The sequence below is a fragment of the Delphinapterus leucas genome, chromosome 10 (assembly GCF_059928025.1).
Source record: "Delphinapterus leucas isolate spDelLeu-1000000601 "Yukka" chromosome 10, BTC_Dleu_Yukka2, whole genome shotgun sequence".
Lineage (NCBI taxonomy): Eukaryota > Metazoa > Chordata > Mammalia > Artiodactyla > Monodontidae > Delphinapterus > Delphinapterus leucas.
This window is the reverse complement of record NC_143138.1, coordinates 62,768,758-62,787,471: the sequence shown is the minus strand read 5'-3', so window position 1 is coordinate 62,787,471 and position 18,714 is coordinate 62,768,758. Positions and strand designations below refer to the sequence as shown.

The 18,714-nt window shown below is 46.4% G+C and overlaps 1 protein-coding gene across 2 annotated transcripts in view; it reads left to right on the top strand.

Moving 5' to 3' along the window:
- Nucleotides 1-17,228, top strand: part of CDCP1 (CUB domain containing protein 1) — a 58,044-nt gene extending 40,816 nt beyond the window's left edge. Inside the window, exons 5-9 of one of the 2 annotated variants that reach the window (XM_089919179.1) lie at nt 3,333-3,554; nt 4,614-4,994; nt 6,383-6,748; nt 8,784-8,871; nt 11,488-17,228. In XM_089919179.1, the coding sequence (XP_089775305.1) occupies nt 3,333-3,554; nt 4,614-4,994; nt 6,383-6,748; nt 8,784-8,871; nt 11,488-11,917 (1,487 nt within the window). In that variant the 3' untranslated portion in view covers nt 11,918-17,228. Of the gene's footprint in view, nt 1-3,332; nt 3,555-4,613; nt 4,995-6,382; nt 6,749-8,783; nt 8,872-11,484 lie in introns of both variants that reach the window. The other variant, XM_030762438.2, reaches the window with a different exon arrangement.
- The last annotated feature ends 1,486 nt before the right edge of the window (nt 17,229-18,714 follow it).

The following is an 18,714-nucleotide window of genomic DNA, read 5'->3' as shown; positions in this document are numbered from 1 at the left end:
CCAATGCAGGGGACACAGGTTCGAGCCCTGGTGCAGGAAGATCCCACATGCTGTGGAGCAACTGAGCCCGTGCGCCACAACCACTGAGCCTGCACTCTAGAGCCCACGAGCCACAACTACTGAGCCTGCGTGCCTAGAGCCCGAGCTCCACAACAAGAGAAGCCACTGCGGTGGGAAGCCTGCGCACCGCAACGAAGAGTAGCCCCCGCTCACCACAACTAGAGAAAGCCCGTGCGCAGCAATGATGACACAACGCAGCCAAAAATAAATAAATTAATTAATTAATTTTAAAAAAAACCCTGAAACAGAAATATCTAGAAGCAGCAATAGAAGCATGTTGTTGGGTGCTGTGGATGTAATTGTAAAGAGAACCTGCTAAAAGAGTTGAAAGTTGTTATTCTGGGGAGTGGTCACAGTGGGGAGGGAGTTTTGTTTTCATAACAAACCTTAGAAAACTATTTGACTTGTTAAACCAGTGGTTCTCAGCCAGGAGCAATTTGCCCCCCAAGGGACATGGAACAATGTCTGAAGACATTTCTGGTTGTTATAATGGAGGGCCATAGGGGTGCTACTGGCATCTAGTGGGTGGAGGCCAGGGATGCTGCTAAACATCTTACAGTGCACAGGACAGCCCCACAACGAAGAATTACCCTGCCCCAAATGTCAATAGTGCCAAGCCAGAGAAACCCTGCTTTAAATTCTGTGCGTGCACTACTTTGATACCGTACAAATTAGGAAAGAGGGAGGGGGTAGGGAGCCTCCTGCAACCTGTGATTGGACCTCGATAAGGGTGAGTGGGGTTTCAGAAGCAAAAGGGCTCGTAACACAGCCAGGGTAGGGGTAGGGAGGGTTTCCCAGAGGTAACAACGAAGATAATTTTTTTTTTTTTTTTTGGCGGTATGTGGTCCTCTCACTGTTGTGGCCTCTCCCGTTGCGGAGCACAGGCTCCAGACGCGCAGGCTCAACGGCCACGGCTCATGGGCCCAGCCGCTCCGCGGCATGTGGGATCTTCCCGGACCAGGGCACGAACCCGTGTCCCCTGCATCGGCAGGCGGACTCTCAACCACTGCGCCACCAGGGAAGCCCAACGAAGATAAATTTTAAAGGACAGTAAGATATGAGCTGAATGTGGGGCTAGGAGATTGAAAAGCTAACCATTTTCTAAATCAAATCATATTTAAGTTAACAACATTAGCATATATACTCCAGCTCTGGGTATGTCATCTCTCTGATTAAAGCACTATTAGAACTTACAGTAAAATTTACCTAGACATAAGCAATAAGAGCTAAAGAAAGGAGTCAGCAGATACGACAACCATAAGACATTTCCCTAATTTTGCTCCTAATTTGACACTGAGATCCCTGGCAGCCAGTTCAAAAGGAACAATTCTATTAAGTATATGGTTTCTGTTACCAGGAAGGAGGAAGCCTAGCAGACTCTCTTGGGAAACAGAGCTTTCCCAACTGGCACGGGACTTATTTATTCACTGGAGCTGCAGGCAGAGAGGCTAAGATACCTGATAGACACATCGGCAACACCCATGACTTGCAAAGCCAGCACCACCTTGCATAGGCATCTTCCTAACTTGATGGCTTCTGTAAAAGCAGAACGAATGAAATTAAAAAGCAACTCAGTAAAAAGTGATTTCCAGGGGTTCATAGTGTAGAGCCTTCTGGGGATGACATTATAAAGTGAAATGACTCTTTTATAAAGTAGTCTGATAATCCATTCTAAATAGTTGAAAAAATATTCCTATTCTCTCACCTAACAATCAGTTCTGGGATTTTATCCTGAGGAAACAGATAAAAACTAAACATGCACGTGTGCTTATTAGAATCTTTTACTTCTAGTGGCACAATCATAGAAGTGACCTAAAAAAACAATAATTGGGCAGTTTTTCCAAATTATATAAGAAATACATACATACTTTCTAACTAAAAATTCAAACGTCACAGACAAAGCTAAAATCCCCCCTGACCATCTGTATTGTCCCTACTTCCAGGCCCCCCTCCTAGGGTAACCACAATTATGGGTTTGTTATATTTCTCTCCAAATCTTTTTTCTCTTCACTTAAATATTAAGTACATACATACATAAGTATGTACATGTAGAAATCGCTATTTCATTTTACATAGAGACTTTATAATCAAATGGTGTCATAGTCTAAATATGGTTCTACAACTTGCTGTTTTACCTAATACTATATCTTGGAGGTTCTTATATCAGTATATTTAGATCTCCCTCATTCTTTTTAACTGCTGCGTAATATTCCATTGGTGAAAGTTTCATGGTCTGTTTAACTATTCCAGTATTACTCTGGTCACTGTCACAGCACTGACATACACATGAGGGCATATATACGCATGTCACACTGCTGGGTTATAGGGGTGTAGGGTTTTTATTTTTATACCATACACTTTCTTTTAATTTGCTTTTCTCTGATTATAAGTAGTATTACAAGTGAAATTAACAACACTTCATATTTTGGCTACTTGGACATTTATATTTCCTTTACTGTGAACTTCTCCATCATTCTCTGTAGAAAATATTTTCTCCCAGTGTGTCCCTTGTCCTTTAAACATTATTTATGGTACCTAAGTCAGAAAGATATTTTAATCTTTATTTATTTATTTTTTTTGCTTTTATAATTTGTGTTTATTCCACATTTATAAAGATATTCTCTTTGTTTTTATTTTGGTGACTGTTTTGAAGTACTAGTGTAATTTTATTCTTTTACTAATGGGAGAGACCATTCTCCTGGCCCAGCCTATGGAATACTTCATCTTTTTGTCATTTATTTGAAATGTAGCATTTATTAGAGATTAAATTATAATAGCTATGGTTCCATCCTGTCTGTGAATCTTGTATCCCTGCACTAATACCAGCTGTTGTTAATTACTCTTCATAGAGGGAGAATATTTAAATAGGTGATGCTAAATCTCCCTTAGATGACTAAGATTAATGAATATTTTAAAAGCTTAGTGAATATGAAAACTATATGGTAAAATAAGTGTATCTGCATAAAATAATGAAGTAAAATCTGAGTATAAAATTTTATATACACCATACTGTTAAATAGGTGAAAATATGCATGCATACGCACAAGGACTAAAATGAGTTTGAAGAAATGAAAGCAGTTACATAAGGATGGACAAAATGCAGTCCACTGACTTTATTTTTAAATTTTGTTTCAAGCTATCGTAATGTTTTCTTAATAAGAAAAAAATTTCCCAATGTCCCCCAGCCATGAGAGATTTTGTGCTCATTTTTGCCATCTCACGGGGCTCATCCTGATCCATTCTTCATGCCTGTTTTCTACTTGTGGTTCCAGATAAAACCTACGTGGTTGACTTGAGTAACGAGCAAGCCATGTCGCTGACCATCGAGCAACGGCCCAGCAAACTGAGCCGCAAATTTGTCCCCGGCTGCTTCGTGTGTCTGGACTCTCGGACCTGCAGCACCAACCTCACCCTGACAGCTGGCTCCAAACACAAGATCTCCTTCCTTTGTGATGATCTGACACGCCTGTGGATCAACGCCGAGAAAACCATAAGTACGCCCCTGCCCCTTCAGTGTGCTCCTCCCGGGCTGTGGGAGTTCTCCCCCCTCGCCGTGGGAGTTCTCCCCCCTCACCCTGTCTTAGTGGGGTCCACTGGGTGGTTTGTAAATAGTATGATCAGAAATGCCCCTGGCAGTGAGGGTGAGCAAGGGCAACCAAGAAGCACAGAGCAAGGTGGAGACACACCCACTTTGAGACCAGCAGCCTCCGTGGGAACATGCATCTTTCAGAAGCAAGTGGCATCCCCCGTGTCCATGCTCACGTCTCCTCTGTCCAGCCTCCAGTCTCCCTCCTGTGAAATCCTCGTAGCCTTCCCCAACCTCCCCCATGCGCATGCCCCCTGCTTCCACGCTCCCTGCTCACTTGTCTTCTGTTGCATGAGACCAAGTCTTGAGCTCAAAAACTTTGGCTTCTTCCATTTTTTATCCCTTTAGCTACTAGCCATGCCCGACATGGGCTAGTCACATAGAAATGTTTAATCAGTGGAGGGCAGCAAAACCAATAGTCACCTCCTTGCTGGGCCACCATCATCTCTGATGTGGATGCTCTTAGGGTCTCCACTGAGGCAGTAGCTAAAGCCGCAAGAGGCAAAGCAACCAGCCCGAGGCCACCCCATTAGGAAGCGGCAGAGCTGAAACGCCAGCTGAGATCTCCCCAACTCTGCTCCCAGCTCTAACCATTAGGCGAACTGCCTCCCCACAGGCAGGGACACTGGGCAGCAGGGCTGGGTGAAGGGAAAAACCTGTACCCTGCCCACGTGGCACTTAGCATCTAAGACACAGGTTGTCTTAGTTGAGAACTTGAGCAAACAAGAAGAGAAAATTTCAACCCTGAATACTCCCCAGAAGTTGTTCTGCCAGTTTAGTGGAGAGTAAGAATGCAAGAGCAGGAGGGAAGCTAGGAAAGGAGCGTCAAGGAGGCAGGAGCGCAGGACAGAGCAGGAGAGGAGAGACCAAAGGGAAAAGCAAGAAAGCCTCGGGCTGACTTGAGAGCTGGAGAGGATGCACTTCCGGTTTCCTCCCAGCCTGGGTACCACGAACCCCTCTTTCGTAGGCTGCCTGGACCACCGGTACTGCCACAGGAAGTCCTACTCGCTCCAGGTGCCGTGGTACATCCTCCAGCTGCCTGTGCAGCTGCACGACTTCTCCTGGAAGCTGCTGGTGCCCAAAGACAGCATCAGCCTGGCACTGGTGCCTGCCCAGAAGCTGCAGCAGCACACTCACGAGAGGGTTTGCAACACCAGCTTCAGCTACCTCGTGGCCAGTGCCGTTCCCGGCCAGGACCTTTACTTCGGCTCCTTCTGCTCTGGAGGCTCCATCGAGCAGATTCAGGTGAAGCAGAACGTCTCGGTGACCCTCCGTACCTTTGCCCCCAGCTTCCAGCAAGAGGCCTCCAGGCAGAGCCTGACCGTGTCCTTTGTCCCCCACTTTAAAGGTAAGGTGGTCTTTCACTCTCTCCCCATCTCGATGCCCTCTTAGCCTTTCTTATGGGGACACTTATCTTATTTTGGTTTTCTGATCGTCTCAATTGTCAATTTGAAGAGAAGGGATAGCTGAGTGGGCTGTTCCTTATACAAGATGATGAGTCCTAATCCCGACTTTACCATTAACCTAGTGTGGAAAATTCCAGGAGTTAGAAATAAGACTGTCTGACAGTGGGAGGTGATGGTTGGTAGGCAGCAGAACAAATAATCGGGTTCGAGGCTTTTTTGGAAGCAGGCAGGGCATAAATGAGAACTAACCAAATATTCCCAAGTCCTGGATTCTTGAAGTGGTAACATACAAATCCTTATGCAGGTATTTTTATGATTCTGCTTTGACAATTCAGAACGCAGTTCGGAGGGCACAGAGGAAGGAATACTGGGAGAGAGATGAATCTCTAGAGCGTTCTCCTGCATGGGGGAGCAGACCCCTCCCGGGAGGCTAATGTATCATCTTCTCAGGCAGCAAGTGAGGTTTAAATTGGTCACAACGGTGAACTCTACATTGTTGATATTAACATTCACAGTCACCACTACAAGTTGCTAAGTTCATTTTTAAATTGACCAAGACCTTAATTCAAGGTTTACCCTGTAATTTTGTTCTCAGAGGCATGAGTGGGAGGGAAATGAATCTGGCCGTAAGATTAAGGTCATTCCAAGTTTCCTGGTATCTCCAAGGTTACCAGAGAAACTCCTTCTGGGGAGTCTTTGAAAATAAGACACACCATCCTCAGTGTGGAGTGTTGGGGTTTTATCTCACCTGAAGATAAGGAGTGGATTAGTTGACATGTCAGAGACCCTTTCAACTTTGCAACCAGAAAGAATTCTTCCCAGAACCTGAAGTTCTCTAAATCTCCAAAATAGAAATCAGTGTACACCAGTCCCACCATGGAGCAGGGCATTGGACAGATGTTAGCTCCATTGAGGGCATTTCTGAAAGGAAGCTGAGACAACCACCAGTTTGGCAAACTGGCCTGTTTTGTGTTTGTTTGTTTGGTTGGTTGTTTGGTTGGTTTTTTCAAAAGGCCCGAGAACCTAATCTGAGACTCTATTCCTTTGCTGACCAATATTGTAGCCACTGGCCACACGTGGCAATTTAAATTTAAATTAATAGTAAACAAAATTAAAAATTCAGGTCTTCAGTCACATCAAGCACGTTCCAAGTCTTCAACAGACACATGCTGCTGTGGCTACTCTTAGCCAGTGCAGATCCAGAGCCTCTCCATCATGGCAGGAAGCTCTGTAGTCTGGACAGTATAGCATCATCTCCTCCACCCTCCTATTCTCTCCATCCTGATTGAGTGAAACAACATCTGAGTGGATTCTCTTCCTTTTCCTGCAGAGGAAGGTATTTTCACAGTGACCCTGGACACGAAAAGCAAGGTCTACCTGAGGACCCCTAACTGGGACAAGGGCCTACCATCCCTCACCTCCGTGTCCTGGAACATCAGCGTGCCCCAAGACCAGGTGGCCTGCCTGACCTTCCTCAAAGAGCGGACGGGCGTGGTCTGCCAGACAGGGCGTGCGTTCATGATCATCCAGGAGCAGCGGGCCCACACCGAGGAGATCTTCAGCCTGGAGGAGGAGGTGCTGCCCAAGCCAAGCTTCCGCTCTCACAGCTTCTGGGTCAACATCTCCAACTGCAGCCCCATGAGCAAGAAGCAGCTGGACCTGCTTTTCTGGGTCTCGCTTACCCCAAGGACCATGGGTAAGGTCTTTTGGGGGTGGTGGTGGATAGCAGTTGGTAGCTGAGGGATCAGGAGCAAGACTGGAAGGCAAGTCAGAAAGCATGGATTTGAGTCCTGGCTGTCCATGTATCAGTCAGCTATTGTGTCAATAATACTGTATAACAAACCACCCCAGAACTCAGTGGCTTAAAAACAGCCATTTGTTATTGCTCACATGTTGGCTGGGCAGTTCTGAGCTGGGCTTGTCAGGGTTCATTCACTCAAGCAACTGTGGGCAGCTGCAGGTTGGTTAGAGGACTTTGTCAGTCTTGGCCGGGCACTCTCACATGTCTGGGGCCCAGCCAAGATCAGCCGTGATAACTGGGATTCCTTGGCTCTCCTCAGCATGGTCTCTTATCCTCCAAACTGGGGCCTGTTCTCATGGCAGAGGCAGAGAGATCCAAGAGAGGCTGCGGGAAGCATGCAAGGTGTCCTGACGCTTAGGTTAGGAATTCATACCCTGTCCCTTTGACAGCATTGGTTTGGTCAGCCCAGATTCAAGGGGTGGACAGGTAGACTCCATCTCTTGATGGGAGGAGCTGCAGGATCACACAGTAAATAAAGGACATGGGTCAGGGCAGGGGAAGAATTAGGGCATTTTGGTAGTCAATCTACTATTAACCTCTTTCTGACATAGGGGAAGTCTCTTTACTCCTCTGATCGTCCTCTGCAGAGGATAGATGATTGTAACTACCCCATAAAATTATCACTGGGGATTCAGTGTTGGTGATTAAACTGTGAGGACCTGGAAAGTGTGACACAGATACATGATGCTGGCATTTTTTATTTAGTCCAGTGAAACATTAGAATCCTTGAATGCCCTCAGTCGTGGGCCTCAGAGCCATGATGAGGATTTTGCCTTTATGCCCAAAGTGGTAGTATCCACTGAAGAGTTTCAGGCAACCTGTGGTGGGGCCGTGTTAGCCCTTGATTCCAAGATAGTCACAGAGCACCACAGAATGTTGGAACCACGGAGGTTTTTTTCCCCAGCCCCTTCCCTTCTGGGTGGTCAGATAGACTGTGTGTCCACCCAAGGCCACACAGGTGGTTAGCAGCAAGAGAACCGACAGGGACCAGAAGCCACAAGTGAAAAGCTCGCCCACGCTCTCAGATTAGCTCCTGAGTTTTCTTCCTCTCTTACATTCATTTTCTGTCATTTATTTCTAGTCCTATTTTCTCACAGTCTCACCTTTTGTTTTCTTATTGAACAAGCCAGAAATCCTAAATCCTGGTTTGGTGCAGGGCTCTCTCTCTGATATATTTTCTTTTTCCTTTGTACAACTGTAGAAGGACAGCACACATGAAACAACCCTCTCCTTAACTCCTTCACCTCTGACTTTTGACTCCCTGCTTTCTTCTACACCCCCTGCTCTTCTCTCCTCCAACATGGGCTGTGGCGATCAGGGGAGCACAGCTGGGATAGGCCAGGAGTAGCCTTTGGAATAGATCTGGTAGGTCCCCCAGTTTGTTTTAGTTATCTTTCACTGCATAACAAACTATTCCAAGATTTAGTGGCTTAGACAATAACCATTTTTTTTTTGCTCACAATTCCATGGGTCAGGAATTTGGATGAAGCACAGCAGGTGGCTCATCTCTGCTCTAAGATATGAGGGGCCTCAGCCAGATGCCTTGAATAGCTAGAGGGGGGCTGGGATGGTTCACCTTTGCTCACTTTCAAGGCTGGGAGCCTTGGTTTGTCTTCCTCATGGAGTCTCCACATGGCTACTTGGGCTTCCTCACAGCATGGTCTCAGCATAGTCAGACTTCTTACATGGTGGCTGGCTTTTCCTCAGGAAGCGCAGGAAGCTGCCAGGTTTCTAAAAGGTTAGGTCCACACCAGCACAGCCCATATTCAAGAGGAAAGGAAACAGATTCCCCTTAAAGTGAGGAGCAGCATGTGCGTACGAGGAGGGAAGGAATGGATGGTAGCCATCTTTGAAGACTGTCTACTGGAGCTCATCACCAGCCTGACACCAAGTGTCTCCCCATTCTCCTCCCTTGTGTCTCTGTTCACAGACCTGACTGTCATCATCCTCGCGGTGGTGGGAGGTGGCACCTTACTGCTGTTTGCCCTCGGACTCATCATTTGCTTTGTGAAAAAGAAGTAGGTGGAATTTCTCGAACTGTCTTCACCTGAGCTGACACCTCCTTACATCACACAGACCAGAGCTGTCATTAATCATTGACTTTTTTCCTTGCTTTCCATTTTCCCCCACAAAGATCAATGTTAAATAATATTGCCAGGGCGGGTACTTCCCTAGCGGTCCAGTGGTTAAGACTCCGTGCTTCCAGTGCAGGGGGCGCCGGTTCAATCCCTGGTCGGGGAACTAAGGTCCCACGTGCTATGCAGTGCGGCCAAAAAAATAAATATTGCAGGGGGTGAATTCCCTGGCAGTCCAGCAATTAGGACTCCAACCTTTCACTGCCGAGGGTGCGGGTTGGATCCCTGTTTGGAGAACTAAGATCCTGCAAGCCACCTGGCGTGGCCAAAAAAAGGAGAAGTGGAAAATAAATAATATTGCTGGATGTGAATTATGCTTGGAGGGGGAAAAAATCCCCTACCTAGTAGGAAAAAAAATACACATGCGGTGACATTTTAGCCTGCAGTTTTACGCAGCTGCCTCAGCATAAGTCCCCTGTGAATCATTTACTGTCTGCTCATTAGACTGTGGTCCTCACAGGGGTGATCTTGGCAGGAAAACGCTCCCGTAGACCCTGCCAGACCAGGCCTGTGAACCCGCTCCCCCTGTCACCTTGAGGAAAACACACTCACGCTGCCCAGCTTGTTCTCCTCCAGTTTCCTAAACAAACTGTCTGTTTTATGCTTGTTTATTGGCCTCCAGACAAGCATCAAAAAGCCAGCCCTGTGGGCAAGAGGAAGGAAGACCCAGTTAACTGACTCAGTCTCACCTTCCACCCCCTCAGGATAACAGCTTCTGTTTTATGAGAGGAAAGTGCTGACCTTTTTAGACAGAGTACGTGCTGCTGCCAGATTTCATCAGTTCTGCTCCTATTTCTAACTAAAGCCATGGGGACGGGGGGAAGCTATTTCCCTTAGCAAAAAACCAAAAAAAAATTTTTTTTATTAACTGGGGCCATGAGCAAACAATTGAAATTGCTGATCAGAAATGTCTCTACTGATGAGGGTGGGTTGGCAGGTTCAGGGGGAGGCGTCTTCTCTGTGAAATGTCACTGCACACATCTGGCATGAGGGAAAAGGACTTCTTTTAAAGAAACATCATTGTATCACTCCTCTCAGGAAACTTTCCTGTCTGGGGTGCACAGTATGTTCCACCCAGATGGGAAAGCATGGCATTAACACTGGGCCCCAGGTTCCTCATCAGGAGGGAATTGGACGAGGGGAGGGGCCAGCACTTGCCTCCATCCCTAAAGTGCCCCAGTCCCGGCCTGGGAATTACCAGCCCCTGCCTTGCTGTGGGGGAGGCCACTGGCTGGCAGGTTTGCATAAGGCTTGTCTGTCCCCAAGTTGGGTTGGGAGGGAGGACGGGTTCCTGCCATGAGAAGGAGGGCAGACAGTGCCGTTGAACTTGGTCATTAAGCATGTATTTCCTGAGGGTCTCCTGGGCCCTAGGAACCAGGAGAGGTGCTGGGGATACACAAGACACAGTCTTTTCTCCTGCCGTCTATGGGGGCAGAGGGACTAAAGAAGCAGGCAAATAAGGAGGCGGTGTCAGGACAGTGTGAGAAGAGCTTGGTGGGGACAAGCAAGGTGCTGTAGGAGCACATGGGCGGAGCATTGCTACAAGACTTCAGGCTGGAGGCCTTGCAGCCTGTCATCCTGGCCAGGGAACCCAGTGTTACAAGCTACATGTACTAGATTTATTTTTATCTCAGAAAAGTACAGGTTCACAATTAGTGAACCGCCAGCCATGCATTATGTGGTCCATTATGCTAATTGAGCTACTGTCCTCCATTTGAATCTCTGGTCAGCTAAAAAGTCAGCATCCCCTGCTTTTCACTGGTGGAGATGGAGGGCCAGGCTTTGTTTTCCGAGGCAGGGAGTGCAAATGCCCATCCATGTCCAATACCAAAGAACATTACAAACCAAGCATTAATGGTGTTAGGGAGGAACCCGGGCACCCCAGCCTGACTTCTGTCTTCTTTGTAGCTCTTTCCTCTTTTGGAGGTTACTGCTGAAGGGACTGGATCCCTCTACTGATGCTGAGTCCTACTGTCCCCAACTCCAGCTAAAAACTAAGATACAACCTTCCTGAGTGTCGTATGCTATCATTTAGAAACTAGATGGTCATAGTTTGTGCTCATGCAAAACTGAGATGAAGCATTAGCTACAGGAAAGAACTCAGAGAGTCATAGAAGGTTGGCCTAGGTACACCCGTGCTTGATGTGGTTGGTTTGGGACACCACCTGTCTCTGCTAGGAAAGAGAGGTTGTCAGATGTCTCTACCTTTGGATACCACGCAGGTATCAAAGCAAACTCAGGCACAGAGGGTGTTAACAGTGCCCTCTCTAAACCACTCTCTGCTCCTGTTTCCACCTTAAAAACTGGAGACAGAAGCTGGTCCCTTTCTAACTGTTCGCTGAGGACAGCAGTTTCAGTTTCAAACGCTAAGCTATTTGAGGGACTTGGGGGAGACCCAGTCAGAACCCTGAATGATCTTCATTCCAGTAGGGATGTACAGTTGGTGAGCCTCTAAGATCGTTTTCTTCCTGACTCCTGTCTTGTTCCCTTCCTCAGTAGGAAAAAGAAGATCAACAAGGGCCCAGCTGTAGGTATCTACAATGGTAACGTCAATACCCAGATGCCGATGCAGCCAAAAACGTTTCAGAAAAGACGGAAGGACAACGAATCCCACGTGTATGCCGAAATCGATGACACCATGGTGTATGGGCATCTGCTGCAGGATCCCAAAGGGTCCTTCCTCCAGCCAAAGGTGGACACCTACCGGCCCTTCCAGGGCCCCACAGGGGACTGCCCTCCCTCCCCACCCCGCATATGCTCCAGGGCTCCAACTGCGAAGTTGACCAAAGATGAGCCATCCTCTGGCTTCCTTTCTGAGTCTGAGAGCGAACCGTACACCTTCTCCTACCCCAACGACAGGAATATAAGCAATGGGAACACAGACCCTCCCTTGCTAGAAACCTATGAGACCATGGAGCCTGGGGAATAACTTGGACCCACCCCTAAGACTTGACATAAAGCAGGGCACTGAGATGCCCTTTAGGGTTCCCACCCAGAAATCCTGAAGAAGAGGAATTCTGTGGAAGGACAGCAGGAGGTTTTTCTGGATGCCACCAACTTCTGATTTCCAAGTGGACTCATTCCAGTGCTGAGACATTGAAAATGATGAATTGTGATCTGGATACAATCATCACAGTGAAAGTCCTTCTAAACTCAGGTTGGGTTGTAACCAGTCCATAATGAGAGGGGAGAGGCTGAATCACGCAGGACAGGGATGCAGTGAGCCCTGGATTTGGATTTGGATTTGGATTTGGATTTAGACTTCTTCAGGTTGAGAGTGCCAACCCCTAGGAGCCCACGGAGACCCGTGCTCTCACTGGGGTCCCCTGGGTGGAAATGTCAGTATGCTTTATTATATTTATTTGGTGGTCCTGTGTATTTAAGAAGTCAAATGTATAGCCATGCAGCTCTTTTCACCTGACGTAGTGACAGCTCACGCTAACTGGTTAGATGGCTGGGTTTTGACTTCTGCTGACCACTAGATAAACATGTGCTTGTCCCCTGGGAGGTGGGAATAATTTGCAGTCTGTCCAGCCAGAAAAGGGTGTGCGTGTTTGAGGGTACTGACGCACATCTGCTTTGATAAGAGACTTGCTGGTTCTCTTGCTCTGCGTGTGGTTATCCTACCACAGAAATCCATCTTGAGTCCCATTGTCCTTTGACCTAGAAGTAAGAGAAATTTCATGGAATTGCCATGTGTGGCTCTCCCAGCTGCAGCAATACTTTAGCATCTAAATAGAAATTTAGAGAGTATTTTCATCCTCTAAAAACATTGAAGGATACACCAAAGGGTGGCCACCTGTATTAGTTTCCTAATGCTACTGCAACAAATTACCACAAGCATGGTGGCTTAAAAGAACGCAAATTTCCTATCTCAGGGCTCTGGAGATCAGAAGCACAAAATGGGTTTCACTGAGCTAAAATCCATGTGTCAGCAGAGCTGTGCTCCTTCTGGAGTCTCTAGGGGAGAATCCATCTCCTTGCCTTTTCCAGTTTGTAGAGGCTGCTCACATTCCTTGCCTCAGATGGTGGCAGTGTGACACTCTTGCTTCCCTCTTTTACTGACAAGGACCTTTCACTTATAAAGCCCGGCCGGATAATCCAGAATTATCTCCCCATCTCAAGATCTTTAATTACACTGAAAAGTCCCTTCTGCCCTGTAAGGTAACATATCCACAGGTGCTGGGGATTAGGACATGGACCATTATTCTGCCTACCACACCTTTCCTGCCCCTGCAGGAGAGACTGGAGAATGATCCAGCCTACAGGTGTGTTTTGTTTAGCCTGCGCATCTTTTTAAAGAGTTAGTCACCAACATTTAAAATTATAAAATGTTTACATAAAATTCTGGATCAGAAGGTCTGGCCATGCTGCGGCTCACATTCTCACCGAGAAACAACCAGCTGGAGTTGAAACGCAGCTCATCTTTAGATGTGGCATCTGGTTCACCAGTTCACCACAGGGCCCACCAACCCTGTCACCTCACACACTGAGGCTGAGGGTCTGCTGCTATTGGTCAACACCCTGCAGAGTTGCTTCTCATAATGAAATGGAAAGTTCAAGACTCATATCTCATATGAAATAAGAAGACAATTCTTAAGGCTGATGGGTGCTTCAGGAAAGTTTCTTTTACACACAGCCCACATCCTTCATTTATACTAATTACCAGCCCAGCTCCTGTGGGCATTTGCCTTTGTGGCCCCTGTTCTCATCTGGGAGGAGAAGGATTGTGTTATGGCTTGTCAGTACAGTCCCAGGTCGATACTTCTGTGGCAAAACCTCCTTTAAAAAGTAGATGTAGGGCTTCCCTGGTGGCGCAGTGGTTAAAGAATCTGCCTGCCAATGCAGGGTACATGGGTTCAAACCCTGGTCCAGGAGGATCCCACATGCCACAGAGCAACTAAGACCGAGCGCCACAACTACTGAGCCTGCACTCTAGAGCCCACGAGCCACAACTACTGAACCCACATGCCACAACTACTGAAGCCTACGCGCCCTAGAGCCCGTGCTCCGCAACAAGAGAAGCCACTGCAATGAGACGCCCGCTCACCATAACAAAGAGTAGCCCCCGCTCGCCGTAACTAGAGAAAGCCCGCGCGCAGCAACAAAGACCCAATGCAGCCAAAAATAAATAAATTTTAAAAAAATAAAATGAATTAACTTTAAAAAAAAAAAGAAAAGTAGATGCAGGTCGTCGTGTTCAGTGACTTCACCTTGGAAATACACTGCCCAGGCTTGTCCACTTGCTACTTTGCCTCCATGAAAAGGAGTTTTGCAATCTCCTAAATGGTGTGTTCCAGGGTTTTTTTTAACTCTTTCCAGGAGGAAGAGTATGTTGGGGTTTTTTAAATTATGCCTTCAGTGCTGACAGTGACACCTTTACTTCTGAAAAGCTGGCTCTGCCCCGGGACCCTCAGCGTCGACCTGAGATGCTGGCAAACACCCTCCAGGAAGGGCCAGAGGAGGGCTCTGCCTTCCTTCCCTCTGCTGAAATTGTATCAATATTTAAAATCATCGTTGGGGCCCTGGCCCTCCATTCTCTGCCTTCTCTGACCTCCTGGCTGCTTCTGACAGTCACTCAGTCAGTGCTCTGAATCCCACCCTTAAAGCATGGCTGTCATCACACGCCACCTTTACTCACAAGGGCACCACGTGGCCATTTTCTTTTAACCGAGAGCTCAAAACTCCAGGCCAAGTTGCTGTCTTCCTGAGACCTCAGGTGGATTTAATGTTTTCCAAAGACATGCCTCCTTGAAGGGGCCAGCCCGACATACCCCTGGCTCTTTCCTTTAAAGCCCAGGCCCCACTTCTGTAAAATATTTCAGGGTCACTGAAAACCAAACACATTTGTTGAAGCCTAGCTTGTGCCAGCACAGTATCCTCCACGCTGGGTCTGCTGATGCCGGGCTGCCCTCACGCCCATCCTCTGTACCTGTGACAAAGCCCGACTCAGACAGGACTGGTTAATGCTGCAGTCATTTTGCACGGGAGGTCGATGTCTCAAGGAAGAGTCAAGGGGGAAAAGCATAAGTCCGTGGAACATAACCTGGGTCAAGGTTGGGACTGATTTGTGTGGATCTGCAATGCTTAACTCAAAATAATTTATTTGTTGTATATACTTTTGAGGCAGCATTTTATTCATTTCCTACACTTTTTTAAATAAACAAATATACAGAAAAAAAGGCATCAGGTTGTTTAAATGCTTTGGCGACCTGTCCCCTGGTTCAGCTGAGGCCCTCATTTCCCAGGTTCAACATGGGCTCAGCAGATTCCATCTTCTCTATGTGTTTATGGTCCAGCAAGCTGGACTCCGGGCTGCCGATGAGTGACTGAGAGGCCAGAGTTTGTTCTGTTCTTGTTGAGGCAACCTGAGCCCCCTCTGTGTGACCCTCCCAATACCTGACCCCCACAGAGGCCACCCTTGCCACTGACTGCTCTACACCCAGTGCAGGTCACCAGCCACCAGAAAGGCAGTGGGAGAGGGAAGCTCCAAGCAGGTCCCCACCACCTGCCATGCACTTGGAGGGGAGACCCAAGTACACGGAGGAGACCGGGCGCTGCTGTGTAACCACAGCAGACCTTAGTGACTTAAGAACAATCACATATTTTGCCACAAACCCACGTTGAGCAGGGATCAGCAGGGATGGCTTATCTCTGCTCCGTGTGGCCTTTCTGGAGCAGCTCAACTAGAATCCACTTTCAAAATGGTGCATCACACAGCTGGCAAGTTATTGCTGGCTGCCAGCTGGGAGCATTGATTCCTCATCACGTGGACCACTCACTCCACAGGGCTTTCTGGGCTTCTTCACAACACAGAGGCTCGCTTCCCAGGGCGAGTGTTCCCAGCATCAGGATGTCAGAGCTGCTAGTCCCTCAAGGCCTGGGCCTGGAAGCTGGCACAGTGTCACATCCATTCTAGCCTATGGGTGTGTCAGTCTCAGAGCCTCAGATTTAAGGGGATGCATATATTGCATCATAAGAGCATTAAATTTGTAGAGAAGTGACAAGACAAAGGAAAAGTACTTTGAGCTTCTAGGAGTGAGTGGCAAATTGTGAAAAGGTAAATAAACGGGGGGAGTTAATGGAAAATACGGGTTTTCGCAAGGTGTGTTGTATAGATTTCTCTGCTGTCATCTCTGGGCTAAGAGTCTAGAGTTGTCTCTGGTGATTAAAGAATCAAACTGTCCTTCCCGGTAGAGAGGGAGAGGACAGAGAATTTTTCTTGTGTCCGTTTCTTCTTAATTGCCTTCAGCTCAAAATGATCCTTACACCAGGCTTGCATATTTTGGGGTGGGATACTCTGAATCCCTCATTCTCCCATTTGAAACATAAATAAGTTTCATATATTAAAAGTTGAATTGGCAGCTGTGCAGAGAGATTTGGGTTCGAAGTATTGAAATAAGAGATCTACAAAGGCGGAAGCACCATAGATGGAACAAGGGGAAAAGAGCAAATCTAAGTATATTGCCCCATATCTTACTGAATCAGTCTCTTAGACGTGGGAGTAAGTCACTCTGGTGAAACAGTTGTGTTTCATTTCAGGAAATGGTACTGCAGGTGGGAGCAGGGTGCCCACTTAAGTTAAGCCTCTATATAGTGTGAGCAATCAGGCACTTAATGAGGGATATTTCTATAGAAAATGAAGGGGGAAAAGGGCTAATGGTTAGAACAAACTGTAACCTCAGGTTTTGAGTCCAGAAGGTAGTTAGAAGATTTCTAGATGTTGGGCTCAAAGCATGCATTTATTTATTTATTTATTTATCTTCCAGTTTTATTGAGATAATAATTAACATACAACACTGTATTAGTTTAAGGTATACAGCATAATGATTTGACTGACATACATCATGAAATGGTTACCACAATAAGTTTAGTGAACATCCATCATTTCATATATATACAAAATTTAAAAAAAATTTTTTCTTGTGATGAGAACTCAGGATTTACTCTCTTAACTTTTGTATATAACATACAGCAGTGTTAAGTATATTAGTCGTGCTGTACATTACATCCCTAGTACTTATTTATCTTATAACTGGAAGTTTGTACCTTTTGATCACCTTCATCCAACTCCCCCCTCCCCCACTCTCCTGCCTCGTTCCATAACTTTTTTTCTTTTTTTTAACATCTTTTTTGGAGTATAATTGCTTTATAATGTTGTGTTAGTTTCTGCTTTATAACAAAGTGAATCAGCTATACGTATACATATATCCCCATATCTCCTCCCTCTTGTGTCTCCCTCCCACCCTCCCTATCCCACCCCTCTAGGTGCTCACAAAGCACCAAGCTGATTTCCCTGTGCTATGTGGCTGCTTCCCACTAGCTATCTATTTTACATTTGGTAGTGTATATATGTCCATGGCACTCTCTCACTTCATCCCAGCTTACCCTTCCCCCTCCCCGTGTCCTCAAGTCCATTCTCTACGTCTGTGTCTTTATTCCTGTCCTGCCCCTAGGTTCTTCAGAACCATTCTTTTTTTTTTTTAGATTCCATATATATGTGTTAGCATATGGTATTTTTTTTCTGACTTCACTCTGTATTACAGACTCTAGGTCCATCTATCTCACTACAAATAACTCAATTTTGTTTCTTTTTATGGCTGCGTAATATTCCATTGTATATATATGCCACATCTCAAAACATTTTTAGATGGTGGAGTGAGAATAGCAGTGCCAAGCCAACGAATTTCCTGGTTTGCAATTTGAATGTCTGGTGCTAGCATCTACATCAGCGTCACAGCCACAGATATTCCTCAGTGCAGAGCATAGAGGTGTCCAGCTGCACTTTGCAGGGTTTCTTCTCCTTCTGCTGCTCCTTCTCCTTTTTTTTAGACAGTCCTAATAAGGATCTGGACAGCCAGGTTTTAGTTCTCAGTGACACCAAGTTGGGAGGGGGAAAGGAAAAATGGAAATGTTAATTACTAAAACGCACAAATGTTAGGAGCCAGTTTACCAAGAGGTCAAAAAGCTCAGAGACAGTGGGCATGGCTAGAATTTGACAACCCACAAGAATACACTATATTTTTTCTATTGACACATAGAATTTCTCTCTATAATTATCCCCATTTCTATCAAAGATAATCGAAGAATATTTTGTTTGAAAAATATAGTCTCATTAAATTGGGCCTAATCATTTACATAAGTGCAGCATGAGTAGTAACATTTATCCCCAGACTGAAGAGACCTCAGAATTACTAAGAGGCAGCTGTGAAGCACCACCTGTGTACCCTAACAGGCAACCTAGCTTCTCTGAACCAAAATTTCCTCAACCGTAAAGTGTGAATCCTAATACCTATTTAACAAAGGTGATGGCCAGGGTGGGGAGAGATTATGTATATGAAAATGTCTGGATTTAGTAGCCACTCTTCATTACATCTGCGTTGAAGAGAAAAGAATATCACCCATAGTCTGCTCATCTGGCTTGGTCTCATCTCCAGCAAGCTGGTTGTCTTTTCCTGTGAGCTGACAGTTCTCTAGCTAATTGTGTCAAATTCAAAGATGCTGTACACCTCGTTCTCTCCAAATTCATTTAGCTGTCAGCTCCAGCAAGCTGGCATATGATCCTACAGCATTTGTGCAGCCCTGGAAAGAGATGTTCCTGGGAGAAGCATTACAGCATGAGCCGTGTGGGCTCCACAGCCACGGAACCGGGAACTGCGGGGTTTCATTTTCTAACATTATTGCAGTATGTTAAGATATTTGGCTGCCTGTGTCTGAGGCAGCCCT